We start from the raw sequence: 17,724 nt of genomic DNA on the forward strand, positions 1-17,724 counted from the left end.
ACTCAAGTACAAGATCTGAGTACTTCTACTTTACTCAAGTACAATATCTGAGTACTTCTACTTTTACTCAAGTACAAGATCTGAGTACTTCTACTTTCACTCAAGTACAAGATCTGAGTACTTCTACTTTACTCAAGAACAAGATCTGAGTACTTCTACTTCCACTCAAGTACAAGATCTGAGTACTTCTACTTTACTCAAGTACAAGATCTGAGTACTTGTACTTTACTCAAGAACAAGATCTGAGTACTTCTACTTTACTCAAGTACAAGATCTGAGTACTTCTACTTTACTCAAGTACAAGATCTGAGTACTTTTACTTTACTCAAGAACAAGATCTGAGTACTTCTACTTTACTCAAGTACCAGATCTGAGTACTTCTACTTTACTCAAGTACAAGACCTGAGTACTTCTACTTTACTCAAGTACAAGATCTGAGTACTTCTACTTTACTCAAGTACAAGACCTGAGTACTTCTACTTTACTCAAGTACAAGACCTAAGTACTTCTACTTTACTCAAGTACAAGACCTGAGTACTTCTACTTTACTCAAGTACAAGACCTGAGTACTTCTACTTTACTCAAGTACAAGATCTGAGTACTTCTACTTTTACTCAAGTACAAGATCTGAGTACTTCTACTTTACTCAAGTACAAGATCTGAGTACTTCTACTTTACTCAAGTACAAGATCTGAGTACTTCTACTTTACTCAAGTACAAGATCTGAGTACTTCTACTTTACTCAAGAACAAGATCTGAGTACTTCTACTTTACTCAAGTACAAGATCTGAGTACTTCTACTTTACTCAAGTACAAGACCTGAGTACTTCTACTTTACTCAAGTACAATATCTGAGTACTTCTACTTTAACTCAAGTACAAGATCTGAGTACTTCTACTTTAACTCAAGTACAAGATCTGAGTACTTGTACTTTACTCAAGTACAAGATCTGAGTACTTCTACTTTACTCAAGTACAAGACCTGAGTACTTCTACTTTACTCAAGTACAAGATCTGAGTACTTCTACTTTACTCAAGTACAAGACCTGAGTACTTCTACTTTACTCAAGTACAAGACCTGAGTACTTCTACTTTACTCAAGAACAAGATCTGAGTACTTCTACTTTACTCAAGTACAAGATCTGAGTACTTCTACTTTACTCAAGAACAAGATCTGAGTACTTCTACTTTACTCAAGTACAAGATCTGAGTACTTCTACTTTACTCAAGTACAAGATCTGAGTACTTCTACTTTACTCAAGTACAAGATCTGAGTACTTCTACTTTAACTCAAGTACAAGATCTGAGTACTTCTACTTTACTCAAGTACAAGATCTGAGTACTTCTACTTTACTCAAGTACAAGATCTGAGTACTTCTACTTTACTCAAGTACAATATCTGAGTACTTCTACTTTACTCAAGTACAAGATCTGAGTACTTCTACTTTACTCAAGTACAATATCTGAGTACTTCTACTTTACTCAAGTACAAGATCTGAGTACTTCTACTTTACTCAAGTACAACATCTGAGTACTTCTACTTTACTCAAGTACCAGACCTGAGTACTTCTACTTTACTCTAGTACAAGATCTGAGTACTTCTACTTTACTCAAGTACAATATCTGAGTACTTCTACTTTACTCAAGTACAAGAACTGAGTACTTCTTCAACTTCTGCTAGTTACTTTTGTACACATGAGAACATATGCTGATATGGTCAAATGCACTACTGTACTTCTTATACTAAAATGCTCTTGAGTATAAAAACAGGATAATATAATCCTGTTAGAACATCCATTACGCATAACGAGTACTTTTACTTTTGATACTTTGAGTACATTTAGCTGATAATACTTATTTACTTTATAATATTCTGAAATGATGCAGAATGAACTACTTACTGTACTTTGAGTACATCTTGATGCTAATACTACTTTTACGTGTAGTACAGTCCTTTAAGGCCACAATATTTGTACTTTTACTTAAGTAAAGCATCCGAGTACTTCATCCAACACTGCTTATAATTACAAAGTACTCCTGTTCTATATTATTACACTATACTCTGTTACAGCGCGGTTACGGTAGGTGGTAACCGTTGGGCCATCTTCTCCTTCAAGGCTCTTTGCTCTGATTTAACGGTCCTCACTCTGCTTAGTTTCTCGACTGCTTAACAACCATGCCAGCTCAACCGACACATTTAAGCACTTTTCATATCGGTTTTTATATCGTGTATTTCGCTGGGAACACGCAAACGAAATAATCTGGTAGTTTTTCCCTTTAATGGGGCGTGGTTAAAGCCCCACACGCACTCGTCCTCACACACTCACACACACACACACATATCTCCACTGCAGCTCACAAAGCGCAGACCCTCCAAAAGGAAACAACTGCAGCCTCCGGAGAGGAAATGAAGAGGCGGCTGCACAAGAAATACCTGGTTTTGATCCTGGCATACACAGGTTTACTGCTGCTAATCCCCTACGTGTTGGATTACGGGGATAAATCCGTGCACCACAATAACAGACTGCGGCAGCAACAGCCCAGATGCCCAGATTTGGAGAAGCTTTGGGATGATAACGGTAACGCGTCGGAGCAGCACGCCGTCAACAGGAGCAAAACTCGGATACACATTTACCTTCATGCCACCTGGAGGACCGGATCCTCGTTCCTGGGGGAGTTGTTCAACCAGCACCCCGATGTCTTCTACCTGTACGAGCCCATGTGGCACATATGGCAGGCTCTGTACCCGGGGGACGCTGGGAGCCTGCAGGTCTGCTTACTGTCTTTATTGTTAGTGTTATTCCACTCAGTTATTACAACCAGGGTTGGCAGGGCTACAAATGACCTGTCAACAAATGTAATCTGTAGCCTAATCGTAAATTAACCTGATTACTTTCCCTTACTTTTGGATTGCCTTAACATCAAATGCAACGCAAATAAACCCAAGAGTAAATACATATCAATAAGAAGCTTGTTAATGAAGTGTTTGATTTAAGACAACAGAACAATGTGACCTCAGAAAAGAAGAAACCAAGATATTTAGGATTAAATGAAAGTAACTGCCTACAGAATAGTATAGTTTTTAAAAAGCAGTTTTAGTTTAACACGTGAATTAAAAACAAACACAGACTTTTAGTTTAATGAATCCGGTTTCCACCACAACTGCATTAAAGAATGAAAGTAGTCTAAATAAAAGCAAAAAAGGAGAATTCAGGCAGTACGTCTACCGATGTCCTGCTAGTAATCCCCCCTTTTAAGAATTTGACTCATTTGTTTTCTTCCTGAACAAAGTGACATCACTCTGTAACACTCGCGCTACTATTGGCTAGCGCTCCAACACATTGTACGTGATAGGCTAAGGGGCGGGACATCTGTAAACTGTAGCAGACTGGGCTCTGGTTTGAGACAGAGGGTGAAAAGAGGACTTTTTTTTGGTACCCTGATTACGTCATCCCGTTACATGTAATCCGTTACTCCATAACTCTGAGTTTAACAAAAACATGTAGATTTTAAGCGGTTTTTTTTTGTAGCCCCTGAGAAGGGAGAAGAGAGTCTTATTGGACCTCGTTTAGCCGCTGCTCTTAACTGATCCATACCTCGCTCTGCTCTGTAACTTTTGTTCCTGTATTTAATCCCTGCCTTGTCTCGCAGGGCGCGGTGCGGGACATGATGAACGCCCTGTACCGCTGCGACTTCTCCGTGCTGAAACTCTACGCCGGCTCGCAGAACATCACCACCTCCTTCATATTCGGCTGGAAGATGAACAAGGTGATCTGCTCCGAGCCGCTGTGTGACGCCCACAAGAGGCACGACATCGGGCTGGTGAGGGAGGACCAGTGCGCCAAGTGCCAGAAGAGGGATATCCGGGATCTGGAGAGGGAGTGTAAGAAGTACCCGGTGATGGTGATCAAAGGCGTGCGTGTTCTGGATCTGAGCACGCTGGTTCCTCTCATGAAAGACCCGGCGATCAACCTGCAGATCATCCAGCTCTTCAGAGACCCCCGGGCCGTGCATAACTCCCGGCTCAAGTCCAAGCAGGCCCTGGTGAAGGAGAGCATCCAGGTAACAACTCATACCCAAATATCCAATGGTTTGAGAGAAACTCCACAGGGATTTTAGCCTTTGCAGACCAGTTACATGCACTAAAACCAATATACCACATCACAGGAGAGGGAACACCCCAGAAAGCAGAATAGGGCCCCTCAACCCGGAGTAAACAACAACAGCCTCCACATGTTTATTGTTATGTTATTTCCTGCAGGTGCTGAGGAGCAAGAAGCAGAACGATAAGTACAAGCGGCTGCTGGTGCCGAGCAACAGGGTGAACCGGGCCGAGAGCTACGTCTCCAGCGCCATGGAGCTCATCTGCGACAACTGGCTGAGCGACATGATGCTGGTGCTGAACGCCCCCCCCTGGGTGAGGAGGAACTACCTGCGGGTCCGCTACGAGGACCTGGTGCTGCAGCCCATGGAGGAGCTGCAAAGGCTCTTCCTCTTCTCAAACTTGTCCAGCTCCCCGGAGCTGGACCGGTTCGCCCTCAACATGACGCACGGACACGGATACTCCTCGGACAAACCCTTCCTCATCTCCTCCAGGGACGCCAAGGAGGCCATTTACGCCTGGAGGGAGCGGCTGAACGTGGAGCAGATCAACCAGGTGGAGGCGTACTGCAGCGAGGTGATGAGGCAGCTGGGCTACGAGAAGAACAGCGCGGACAAAACCACATGAGGAAGTGCAACGCATCGGTGCAGGTGAGCAGAGAGGGGGGGAATAGTCTGATGTGTGCATGCATTAAAAGCAGCAAGAGTGTAGAAGTGCTCTGTTACATGCACAAGTACTCAAATCTAAATCCTGCTTACACACCAGGGCCCCCAAAATATGTACCAAAAGCACATCTGTCAAAACATGCTTTCACATTAATGCAAGAGGAATTACATCCCGTTATAATATGTTATAGAACAACAGGCAGAGGGAACATGTATTATATTTCTAATACTTTAAGCACATTTTCCTTATCATGCTGAAGTAACATTTTGCTTCCTGTGATTACTCATCGTCAGTGTCAGTGAGTAGCACAGGAAATGATATTTGTACATTTATATTGAATGTACTGTCCGGATTATTCTCGATTAAATGAGGAAATACTTTATATTTGTAAAGTATTTGAAGTCAGACAGGAGTTTGTAAGCATAGCCCTTAACATGTGATTGTTTAGGACGATTTATTTACTGAAAGTAATCATGCTATATAATGATGCCAATACCAAGATATGAGGATAAGTGGATATAAGATTAAGTTAAGCTGGTAAAAGAGGAACGTTTTTACTAATAAACGGCCATTTAGCTTAAGAATCTCACAAAGGGATCAATAAAGTTTTATCTTTACCTATATTAATACATGATACGGTAATTGTTATTTATATTTTACATTATTCATCTGATTAAGAGCAAGTAAATAAAGCTGTCAGATAAACAGTGCAATAAAAAGTTCAATAGGAAATGCAATCTCCAGTTCATACAGTGCTTCAATCCAGCAGAGAAGAGAGGTTCCACAGAGAGGCAGAGGGACGTGCTTCTAACGGTACGCTGAAGTTAGAGCAGGAAGTCTCTGTTTGAAAGAAAACACTCTGAGGTTGATCCCTGACCTTCGACCTGAGACAAATTAAAACCAGAGCGTGTGTGGGGAGGATCGGTGATGATCACTCGGTTCTCCATTTCACACCGCAGGCTCACGGCGCTTTGTCAATACATAACACTCTGACACACGTATAGAAATAACAAACAGAAAGTCTTTACTCACGAAGAGGAGACAAACACAAGCAGGTTTATGCTGAGGGAAAAGCTGCAAGGCACTTTCATTAGACAGCTCTATTCACACACAAGTCCCTGCAGAATGCTTTATCTAAGGAAGCGTGTTCAATGTATAACCCATAAGACCTTTCATTTAGTGTACGCAACAAGAACAACATGTAGGCTGAAGCTGTAGATGGCAACTCTGATCATTCTCGCATTTCCTTTGTAAAATATACCGAAAGTAAATAATAAATATGTGTTCTGTATTTTACTCACAACGATTCCTGTAAACACCGGCTTCATAAGTCAGTTTTATGTTTTAAATATCTTAGTTTGTGAAGTATTCACACGTTATTTTTTCTCCTTATTATAAAAGAAGTCCTCCTGTTGCGGCTCTACATGCTCGCTCTTCATTTGTTCCAATCTTCATTTTAGTTACTGAGTTCAGACTGACCACTAAATGTATTCATGTGAGTTTAAAATGATGTCTTATCAGTTTATGATGATCGGCTTTGTTCACGATTCTAAAAACCCTTAAAACACACACCATGTTGTGAAGTATTTTGAAGCCTTTGCTCGTAGTGTCTGACCTGCTCTGTGCAGAAGCTGTGTTTCCTTCCCGCTGAGAAACGCTTGCATGTTTACAAGAAACATATCATGAGATCGCAAACTGTTTGGCAGCCCTTCATGTGGCAAGGTGCAACTTTCACATGACGAGGCAACTGGAAAGAGGCCCTGTTCTGCTTTTACTGGGTTTCCCCTCTCCTGCTGTGTGTGCTGTTTGTTTCTATGCATGTCAATGGTCTGCAAAAGCTAAAATCCCTGTGTAACACTCTCACTTCTACTGGTTGGCGCTCCAACACATTGTACTCGATCACAACAGAGCCGGCCAGCTAACCAATCAGAGCAGACTGGGCTCTGGTTTCAGACAGAGGGTGAAAAGAGGTGCTGCAGCACAGGCAGTATGAAAAAAATAAAGAGACACTACATACTGATATACACCTGAACATCAGCAGGAGAGGACTCTTTAAAGTAGAGACACTACATACTGATATACACCTGAACATCAGCAGGAGAGGACTCTTTAAAGTAGAGACTCTACATACTGATATACACCTGAACATCAGCAGGAGAGGACTCTTTAAAGTAGAGACACTACATACTGATATACACCTGAACATCAGCAGGAGAGGACTCTTTAAAGTAGAGACACTACATACTGATATACACCTGAACATCAGCAGGAGAGGACTCTTTAAAGTAGAGACACTACATACTGATATACACCTGAACATCAGCAGGAGAGGACTCTTTAAAGTAGAGACTCTACATACTGATATACACCTGAACATCAGCAGGAGAGGACTCTTTAAAGTAGAGACACTACATACTGATATACACCTGAACATCAGCAGGAGAGGACTCTTTAAAGTAGAGACACTACATACTGATATACACCTGAACATCAGCAGGAGAGGACTCTTTAAAGTAGAGACACTACATACTGATACACACCTGAACATCAGCAGGAGAGGACTCTTTAAAGTAGAGACTCTACATACTGATATACACCTGAACATCAGCAGGAGAGGACTCTTTAAAGTAGAGACGCTACATACTGATATACACCTGAACATCAGCAGGAGAGGACTCTTTAAAGTAGAGACGCTACATACTGATATACACCTGAACATCAGCAGGAGAGGACTCTTTAAAGTAGAGACGCTACATACTGATATATACCTGAACATCAGCAGGAGAGGACTCTTTAAAGTAGAGACGCTACATACTGATATACACCTGAACATCAGCAGGAGAGGACTCTTTAAAGTAGAGACACTACATACTGATATACACCTGAACATCAGCAGGAGAGGACTCTTTAAAGTAGAGACAGTACATACTGATATACACCTGAACATCAGCAGGAGAGGACTCTTTAAAGTAGAGACTGTACATACTGATATACACCTGAACATCAGCAGGAGAGGACTCTTTAAAGTAGAGACACTACATACTGATATACACCTGAACATCAGCAGGAGAGGACTCTTTAAAGTAGAGACACTACATACTGATACACACCTGAACATCAGCAGGAGAGGACTCTTTAAAGTAGAGACGCTACATACTGATATACACCTGAACATCAGCAGGAGAGGACTCTTTAAAGTAGAGACGCTACATACTGATATACACCTGAACATCAGCAGGAGAGGACTCTTTAAAGTAGAGACGCTACATACTGATATACACCTGAACATCAGCAGGAGAGGACTCTTTAAAGTAGAGACACTACATACTGATATACACCTGAACATCAGCAGGAGAGGACTCTTTAAAGTAGAGACAGTACATACTGATATACACCTGAACATCAGCAGGAGAGGACTCTTTAAAGTAGAGACAGTACATACTGATATACACCTGAACATCAGCAGGAGAGGACTCTTTAAAGTAGAGACTCTACATACTGATATACACCTGAACATCAGCAGGAGAGGACTCTTTAAAGTAGAGACACTACATACTGATATACACCTGAACATCAGCAGGAGAGGACTCTTTAAAGTAGAGACTCTACATACTGATATACACCTGAACATCAGCAGGAGAGGACTCTTTAAAGTAGAGACACTACATACTGATATACACCTGAACATCAGCAGGAGAGGACTCTTTAAAGTAGAGACACTACATACTGATATACACCTGAACATCAGCAGGAGAGGACTCTTTAAAGTAGAGACTCTACATACTGATATACACCTGAACATCAGCAGGAGAGGACTCTTTAAAGTAGAGACTCTACATACTGATATACACCTGAACATCAGCAGGAGAGGACTCTTTAAAGTAGAGACACTACATACTGATATACACCTGAACATCAGCAGGAGAGGACTCTTTAAAGTAGAGACTCTACATACTGATATACACCTGAACATCAGCAGGAGAGGACTCTTTAAAGTAGAGACTCTACATACTGATATACACCTGAACATCAGCAGGAGAGGACTCTTTAAAGTAGAGACTCTACATACTGATATACACCTGAACATCAGCAGGAGAGGACTCTTTAAAGTAGAGACTCTACATACTGATATACACCTGAACATCAGCAGGAGAGGACTCTTTAAAGTAGAGACACTACATACTGATATACACCTGAACATCAGCAGGAGAGGACTCTTTAAAGTAGAGACTCTACATACTGATATACACCTGAACATCAGCAGGAGAGGACTCTTTAAAGTAGAGACTCTACATACTGATATACACCTGAACATCAGCAAGAGAGGACTCTTTAAAGTAGAGACACTACATACTGATATACACCTGAACATCAGCAGGAGAGGACTCTTTAAAGTAGAGACTCTACATACTGATATACACCTGAACATCAGCAGGAGAGGACTCTTTAAAGTAGAGACACTACATACTGATATACACCTGAACATCAGCAGGAGAGGACTCTTTAAAGTAGAGACTCTACATACTGATATACACCTGAACATCAGCAGGAGAGGACTCTTTAAAGTAGAGACGCTACATACTGATATACACCTGAACATCAGCAGGAGAGGACTCTTTAAAGTAGAGACACTACATACTGATATACACCTGAACATCAGCAGGAGAGGACTCTTTAAAGTAGAGACACTACATACTGATATACACCTGAACATCAGCAGGAGAGGACTCTTTAAAGTAGAGACTCTACATACTGATATACACCTGAACATCAGCAGGAGAGGACTCTTTAAAGTAGAGACTCTACATACTGATATACAGCTGAAATGCAGCTTAATATGTCCTGTTTTTTGCTGAACATGTCATTAAACATGTCTGGAGGGTTAGGAGTTGTTAATATTCCCACCTGTTGATTTCTGTCTCATGTTATCTGCTACCTGTCGGTTATAATGGACTCTGCTCTCTTGTTATAGATAACAATCATAACCTATTAATGTGTCACCATGTCGCTGATAGATTGAATTAGATTTGAAAGGAATGGTTTGGATGTTTTGGGGTTGCATGAGGAACTTCTGTAGTTAAGAGACTAGTAGAGAGTCAGAAAGGAAAGCACACTCCATTGGAAAAATCCTGTAATTGGACCTCGCATAAACACAGGATTTGCTGCTGTTACCTCTGAACCCTTTTTATTTTGTGTGGTTGGGTGACTTTGTGTGGGTATGTTTTGGATTCACCAAAATAGTCCGGAGGCCTGGTTGTTCCTCCACACTGGCTGGAGAACTGTCTCATGCAGACCTCCCTTCAAAACATAACTCCTCCAGGGAGAAATGAAGCACATTACGTCAAACCCAGGACTCCAGCAGTGGCATTTTAGACACAAGTGAAACCACTGTAGCAGATTGTTAGAGCCTTTGGAGCGATGCAGTCTCAGAAATGTCCCTCCTTCCTTAATGAGCCACTGATGTGGTTTGATAGAGGCCTCATTGTTTCCTCCTGGCAGTGCCACCTCCTCTCCGGGGCGGCGGGGGGCTGGCAGACCCTCTGCTGAAGGGGGTCATTGTGCACGGCTGTCCATGACGGGGCACAGCTCCCTGGTTACCACCGGCCGTCACCAGCAGCCTCTCCAGCAGCTGGCCGCCAGACGGCTGAGACAGGGGGGGGGGCAGGGGGTGATTCGTGTCTCATTGCCCCCTCCATGACTCCATGATTGGATTAATCTACCAATGCTACTTTTTTTAATTAGCCTAAACTTTTCACCCTAAGTCTGAAACCAGAGCCCAGTCTGCTCTGATTGGTTCGGTTCTGTTGTGATTGGTCAACGGATTAGAGATGTCCCGCCCCTTAGCCTTTCATTTACAATGTGTTGGAGCGCTAGTCAATAGGAGAGCAGCTGTTGATAACAAGTGTCTAACTCAGACGACTAAACCCCATCTTGCTGGACGTTAGCCGCCTTTAGCTTAGCGGTGGTGTAGCTTCTTTATGTTAGCTTTTTACCACTTCATGGTTAAGGACAGTAAATAAATCAGATTGATGTTTGAAGTCAGAGTTTCCGATAACTTCAGATCCAGATTTGATCAGAAGCTAAATTATGCTCAAATGTCTCCTCTGCAGAAACACTGTTCTCTGGTTTGAGAACCACTACAAGCTTAAGGCTAATGTTTGTTCCTCAGACTAAAATCCTTCTACCGGTTAAAAGCAACAACGTTTGTTTGGTAAAGTTGTGGTTTCAGTCGGGATAAGAAGTCAATTCATGACGCGTGCTGAAAGGGAATACAATGCCAGTACGGGACAAGAGGAAAAGTGAACTTCAATTTCTCTGAAACTACACAACACTACGAAATATAAAAGGTCCTTTCTGAATACATTTGAATGTAGACATGTTTCATATTACATTTGAATGTAGACATGTTTCATATTACATTTGAATGTAGACATGTTTCATATTACATTTGAATGTATTGGCTGAGTTATAGAAGGGGCTCTTAAACATCTGCATTAGGATGGCGTCCGCACACCAGCTGAGAAACACTATGTGCCTGCAAGGGTTCAAGTATTAATCCCTCATAGTATAGAGTAAAAAATCAATACAGAAAAGGTTTGAATCTAAACGAGTGGATTGCAATCTTACTAAATACTGCATGCTGGGGCCAGAAAGTACATGGAAGTGGACAAAAAACATTCAAAATACACATCAAGGTCTTTATTTTACTATGGATTTCTATTTATGTCTGTAGATTTCTCCTAAATTCACAAATTAGCATTAGTAGATGTCATTTGTAATTGTATACATAACATTTCAGGAGATGTCAGTCATGGACTTGAAAAGTGAATTTTTTTACATTGATTTTGGTAAATTCTAACCCTATCCACTCCGCTCCACCGTAAAGAATGCAAACCAATATTATCCCAAACGGGGGGCTCATAATTAGACAATTTTTATTGACATGTCGACATGCAGACAATGGTGGGAGGAACCAGTTGCTGCAGGAACAACAGGTGCACACATTAACAGTTGAGCTACATCTCATATTTCCCAGGTACACAGAGCATGTATATAGCAGCAAGACAGCTGACAGCACAACAGTCTGCAGAGAGAGACACTGAAGGTTAAATACGAGTCCCGCCTGTGGCCTCTGCTTGAGGTAAAGTGGCAAAAACTTTATTATCTGCAGCCAACAGGGTCCATCCATCTGGGAGGATCTTTCTCCGCTTGTTGTTAGTAGATAAAGCCAGAATTATAAATAAACCCCAACATGTTTGCTCAAAAGTTACACATTTGTTATCTTGTCTGCTGTGAATGAAATTGTAAGCAGAAGGTGTATGTAGAGACTCTGTGACCGTTCAAGGTTGCTGAAGAGTAACATGCAGGAGTCCAAGGCTGCCGTGGAATAGTCTAAGTGTCTTCTAAAGTGGCTGGTTGAGTTCTCTAAATCCTAATTAAAGCTATTGAATGCTACTCAATGCTATCGACCTTAGCATAGGAAACACTATAGACGTATTGATCCATGAACCTTGAAGCAGAATTGTTTTTCACCAAAAGTTTGGGCAAATAAGATATCTTAGTCCAGATAAAAAACCGTTTTACTGAAGAGAAAAAGGCACACAGAGCCTCTTTTACATACAGTATATAAACAATTGCTTATGGTTCGGTTCTGTTGTGATTGGTCAACGGATTAGAGATGTCCCGCCCCTTAGCCTTTCATTTACAATGTGTTGGAGCGCTAGCCAAAATGAGCGCCAGAGTAACATGGTGATGTCACTGTGTTCAGGAAGTAAACGTAAAGGAAGGAGTCCAATGCAAGTGTTTCAGGTAGGGGGAACACAGGGATTTTAGCCTTTGCAAACCATTTACATGCACTAGAACCAGACTAGAACCTAACACACTACAGGAAAGAGAAAACCCCAGGGCCTCTTTAAAAATAGCATCAGTAATGTGGATTTAGTGACCAAGTGGGTAAAATCAAACATTAGTATAGTTAAAACAGTTTTCAGTTCCAAAAATGACTGTAGTGCATCTTTTAAAGCCAGGAGAAACACCTCTGGTATATGACTATATAAAAAAACAGGTTTATATCCAATCGCAGTCGTTCATATACTTTTCACAACTCCTCAAATTGAAATGCGACGTCATCAAAAGGCTCATCAGGGTGTTGTTTGGTCTATAAAACAGTAGTTTTGTCCAAATTAGAGCAACATTGCAAAGTATTTCTTCATCAACTTTTATACAGGTAGAATTTATTCCCAAATAAAAAAGAGCAGCAAGTGATTCATTATTGTTCACTCAATGAAACTTTAGAAAATGGCCAAATATTTGGATTGCCAAAACAAAGAAAAGCAGACGATCTGTTCATTTGAGAGGCTGACGGAGGATATTGCATTGTCTTCATGCTCTGCAAACGACTGAACCTGTAAAGATAAGTGATTGTTCCAGCTCTAGACCCCCTGATAGAGCTATTGGTGGAGGTAAAGGACGGTATAAATCCTACTGACAGTTATTCTCAGTGTGCAGATGTAAACTATATCCGGGGGAATGTATTTTAATCCTCGGCTGACTTTATTTTCTCTCGCAGGGGCCTGGTGTTCAGCGCTAAAGGCAGAAGGTGGAATAAGAAAACAGGCAGCAGGAATGTGCTCCGCTGGGAGAGTGGACTGCTTCAGCCGAGGAGGCTCGAAGAACTGCAGAAAACACAAGGAGAGCAGGAGCAGAGGAGCTGAAGAACGGGGGGGGGGCTTATATTTACAGTGTCACATGTTTAACACCATGCAGACACAGAGCGCGCTGGCCAGCCTCCATCCTTCTGTCCTTTTTAGTAGCACTAATCCTCCTCAAATCCCCGGCAGCTGAGTGCCATAAAAAGCCCAAGATGGCGACGGCGGCGGGGGGGGGGGGGGTTCTTTCTCACCTGCGAGGCTTATCGTCCAGCCTGAGACAGTGCAGTAATCTGCAGCATTACTGACACTGAACTGTAGCAGGCCCTCTAACAATGCCAATAAAGTGCTTTTGAAAGAAGAAACTACAATATGTGTCTGGAAAGAAGAGGCCGGACTGAGGAGCTATTGTCCCCCCCCCCACCCGGCCCCTCAGGAATCCAGACAGCTGCAGCACCCCGCTGACAAAACACTCACGAGAGTGTGAAATGTTCTGATATCACACGGGCGTGTCTGGAGGAACTTTAACAAACACACGCGATACTGATTCTTACTGTTTATAGTTTTTATCTATCATATTTAAAAATGCTGCGACACGCCTCGGGGTAGAGGACGTGTTCCAGCATCCACATGTTCAACTTCAGAAGTTGGTTCTGTATTTGTTCTGGGGAGGAAGACCTGCAAGACATAACTTTTAGATTATTTAAACTGACCTCAATAAAGAGTTTGTAAAAACTAGAGAAAAGAAAATGTGTGTTGTTGGTATTCATTGGGAGGAAACCTTAAACACACTCTATGTGATCTTCTCTCAACCATCTCAATATAATGGTGCAGGAATGAGTCCTGGAACCAGGAACTGAGTTAGCACTTTAGCACTTTCTGTTTGCTAATCTGAAAGTCAATGTTTTTTCGGCATTAAGCCTGAAATAAGATCTGTGGTCAGCTCTCTGAAGCTTCTATGTGTTTAAGAGTAGCTGTTGATAACAAGTGTCTAACTGAGACGACTAAACACCATCTTGCTGGACGTTAGCCGCCTTTTAACAGAAAAGGTTTGAATGTAAACGAGTGGATTGCAATCTTACTAAACACTGCATGCTGGGGCCAGAAAGTACATTCAAGTGGACAAAAAACATTCAAAATACACATCAAGGTCTTTATTTTACTATGGATTTCTATTAACCTCTGTAGATTTCTCCTAAATTCACAAAATTAGCATTAGATAAATGTTCATTTGTAATTGTATACATAACATTTCAGGAGATGTCAGTAATGGACTTGAAAAGTGAATTTTTTTACATAGATTTTGGTCAATTCTAACCCTTTCCACTCCGCTCCACCGTAAAGAATGCAAACCAATATTATCCCAAACGGGGGGCTCATAATTTGACAATTTTTATTGACATGTCGACATGCAGACAATGGTGGGAGGAACCAGTTGCTGCAGGAACAACAGGTGCACACATTAACAGTTGAGCTACATCTCATATTTCCCAGGTACACAGAGCATGTATATAGCAGCAAGACAGCTGACAGCACAACAGTCTGCAGAGAGAGACACTGAAGGTTAAATACGAGTCCCGCCTGTGGCCTCTGCTTGAGGTAAAGTGCCAAAAACTTTATTATCTGCAGCCAACAGGGTCATCCATCTGGGAGCATCTTTCTCCGCTTGTTGTTAGTAGATAAAAAAAAAAAAGATGAAAGATTCAACTTCATTGTCATTGCACAGAGTACAAGTACTAGGACAACGAAATGCGGTCTCTGCATTTGACCCATCCTAGTGTTAGGAGCAGTGGGCTGCCATTATGTACGGCGCCCGGGGAGCAGTGTAGGTAACCAGTGTCTTGCTCAGGGACACCACGGTGGCACTTGGTCTTTCGGGGACTTGAACTGGTGACCTTCCCAGGCCAAGCCCCTATGGACTTCGCCACCACTGCCCACTAGATAAAGCCAGAATTATAAATAAACCCCAACATGTTTGCTCAAAAGTTACATATTTGTTATCTTGTCTGCTGTGAATGAAATTGTAAGCAGAAGGTGTACGTAGAGACTCTGTGACCGTTCAAGGTTGCTGAAGAGGCTAACATGCAGGTCCAAGGCTGCGGTGGAATAGTCTAAGTGTCTTCTAAAGTGGCTGGTTGAGTTCTCTAAATCCTAATTAAAGCTACTCAATGCTACTCAATGCTATCGACCTTAGCATAGGAAACACTATAGACGTATTGATCCATGAACCCTGAAGCAGAATTGTTTTTCACCAAAAGTTTGGGCAAATAAGATATCTTAATCCAGATAAAAAACGAGTTTACTGGAAGAGAAAAAGGCACACAGAGCCTCTTTTACATACAGTATATAAACAATTGCTTATTTAACTATTAGTTATATTAAAATGAATAACCTTTAGGGCAGATTGTAATTGCCAAACCTTTACAAACAGACCTTATAGTGCGTACAACACATACTGCTAAATGGTCAAATGTAGCTGTGGCTAAGTGGTTAGCATAAATGGCTAGGTGTCCCGCTGTTTTTTTAGCACAGTTTAGCTAGCTTTTTCTACATATGAGACTGTGTTGCTAATTAAACCGGTACAACAATGACCATGGGGCAGCTTAAAGTGCTGTGTATTAAACAGACCTTATGTGCATCAAAAATACTATTAAATGTAGCTGTAGCTAACTCGTTAGCATAAATGGCTAGGCGTAACGCAGTGATTTAGCACAGTTTAGCTAGCTAGTGTGATTGCGCAAGGATTCGTGGTTGATAGACTATTATCAATATTTAATGATTTAATATGTTTGTTTTGTTTTTTACAAAAATACTCTTTTATACCTGTTAATAGTATGTTGGATTCATGTAAGTGTAATGTGTATTTCCAGACGGATTTGAGTTTTTAAGAAAACTATCCGTCCATCAAGAATATAATTTGACAGCAAATCTGAGGATCACTGACCTAGATTTTAAACCATGGAATATAAAAACAGTTTATCCAAATTGGTCAAGAAAAGCAGAATGTAAAGAGCTATTTATCAGGAAAAACACCCCACGTTTACTTGTTTGTAGCCTGTGTTGTCCGGTCTAAAATGACATTTGTACAATTCATAGGCCCTACAGTATATGCACCATCCTCTACCAAAGTAAAGGGATAATGCCGGCCCCCGATTTTCTGCAGCCGAAATAGTTTTAAATAAGTCCTGCAGGAGAAGCACCAGGCTTTGAAGCCAATTTGAAATAGTGTTCAAACCGCGTAATTAAAAGTAAAAAGGGACCATCACATGGAATCCTAAAACGTTTTAGAGTATAACATCAGGGAAGGAGACAGCATTAAATCCGTGGATAATTATTTTGGGAATTGGAACCAGTCATGCGGGGATAACTTGTGAAGAGCCGCATGAAATTGTTAATTTTATCCTCAATAAAGTTATAGCACAGGGCTGAACCGTAAGTAATTTGGTCTCCCATGGACCTGGAGGATCATCAAAGGATCTGGGAGTTTTTATACTCATCAAACTTGTTCGGCTTGTGAGCAACTTTTATAGGATACATTAGGGTTTTTCTCCATGTGCATTTAAAGCAAAATTAGGCTTTAAAAAAGTCCAACGCTGTAATTCTGTTTTGGACATAAAAGCTTCTTAAGTTTAGCAGCATTGATTTTGTACTTTCTTTAGGTATTGCAAGAATACGTTTTTAGGGAAGATAGTACGTAATGATTTGGGCCTATTCCACCGCAGCCTGGGTCTAACAGCAACAGTTTGTAGAGACTAAAAGGAGTTTCTTTTGTACCCTTGATGCAGGAAAGCTCCCCTATCATGAGACTGTGAAAGAAAAAACGTCTCACTCCTGCAAGAATTTCAATGACCCTCAGTGCACGCAGCTTGGCAACAGCTTACATAACTAGATTCATTTCCACTTCGGTCAGTCCCTGCACTGAAACTTGTTCTCTTCTTTCACAATCACGTCTTTCACACCTTCCCCTCGGTTACTCATACATGAATGCAGCAGCCACTGTGTGCTGTCAACAGAATATAGAGACAAAAAGGGCGACACGTGCTGTGTGGTGCATTTAAAACGGGGAGTGGTTCACAAGTCGACACGTGGGAAAACAGGAACACAAAATGTGTCTTGTAAGAGTAATTTCACCTGGGTTCAGCTCTGCAAACCCAGGGAGGTTCAGCCAGTTACTATGCTACTATTTACATCATTGGATGAGAGTTAAAAATATTAAATCTGACCTCAAAGTCTAGCCGGAAATTCCAATAAACATTGAGGGAATGAAACAGGGATTCTGCAGGTCCTCACGAGTCTTAAACTCAATTGA

At 41.4% G+C, this 17,724-nt stretch overlaps 2 protein-coding genes across 2 annotated transcripts in view; one reads left to right on the plus strand and one right to left on the minus strand.

Moving 5' to 3' along the window:
- Window positions 1-2,776, minus strand: part of tubgcp5 (tubulin gamma complex component 5) — a 19,297-nt gene extending 16,521 nt beyond the window's left edge. Inside the window, 1 exon segment of the mRNA XM_063892002.1 lies at window positions 2,635-2,776. The gene's annotated coding sequence lies outside the window, so the exon portion shown is untranslated.
- chst7 (carbohydrate (N-acetylglucosamine 6-O) sulfotransferase 7) lies at window positions 2,338-14,125 on the plus strand. Its single transcript, XM_063892003.1, has 4 exons — window positions 2,338-2,769; window positions 3,651-4,061; window positions 4,261-4,751; window positions 13,337-14,125. Exons 1-3 carry the CDS (start codon window positions 2,407-2,409, stop codon window positions 4,726-4,728), a joined length of 1,242 nt encoding a protein of 413 aa, XP_063748073.1. The 5' UTR covers window positions 2,338-2,406; the 3' UTR covers window positions 4,729-4,751; window positions 13,337-14,125.
- Window positions 14,126-17,724: the final 3,599 nt, after the last annotated feature.

Source organism: Eleginops maclovinus, chromosome 9, assembly GCF_036324505.1.
Source record: "Eleginops maclovinus isolate JMC-PN-2008 ecotype Puerto Natales chromosome 9, JC_Emac_rtc_rv5, whole genome shotgun sequence".
Classification (NCBI taxonomy): Eukaryota; Metazoa; Chordata; class Actinopteri; order Perciformes; family Eleginopidae; genus Eleginops; species Eleginops maclovinus.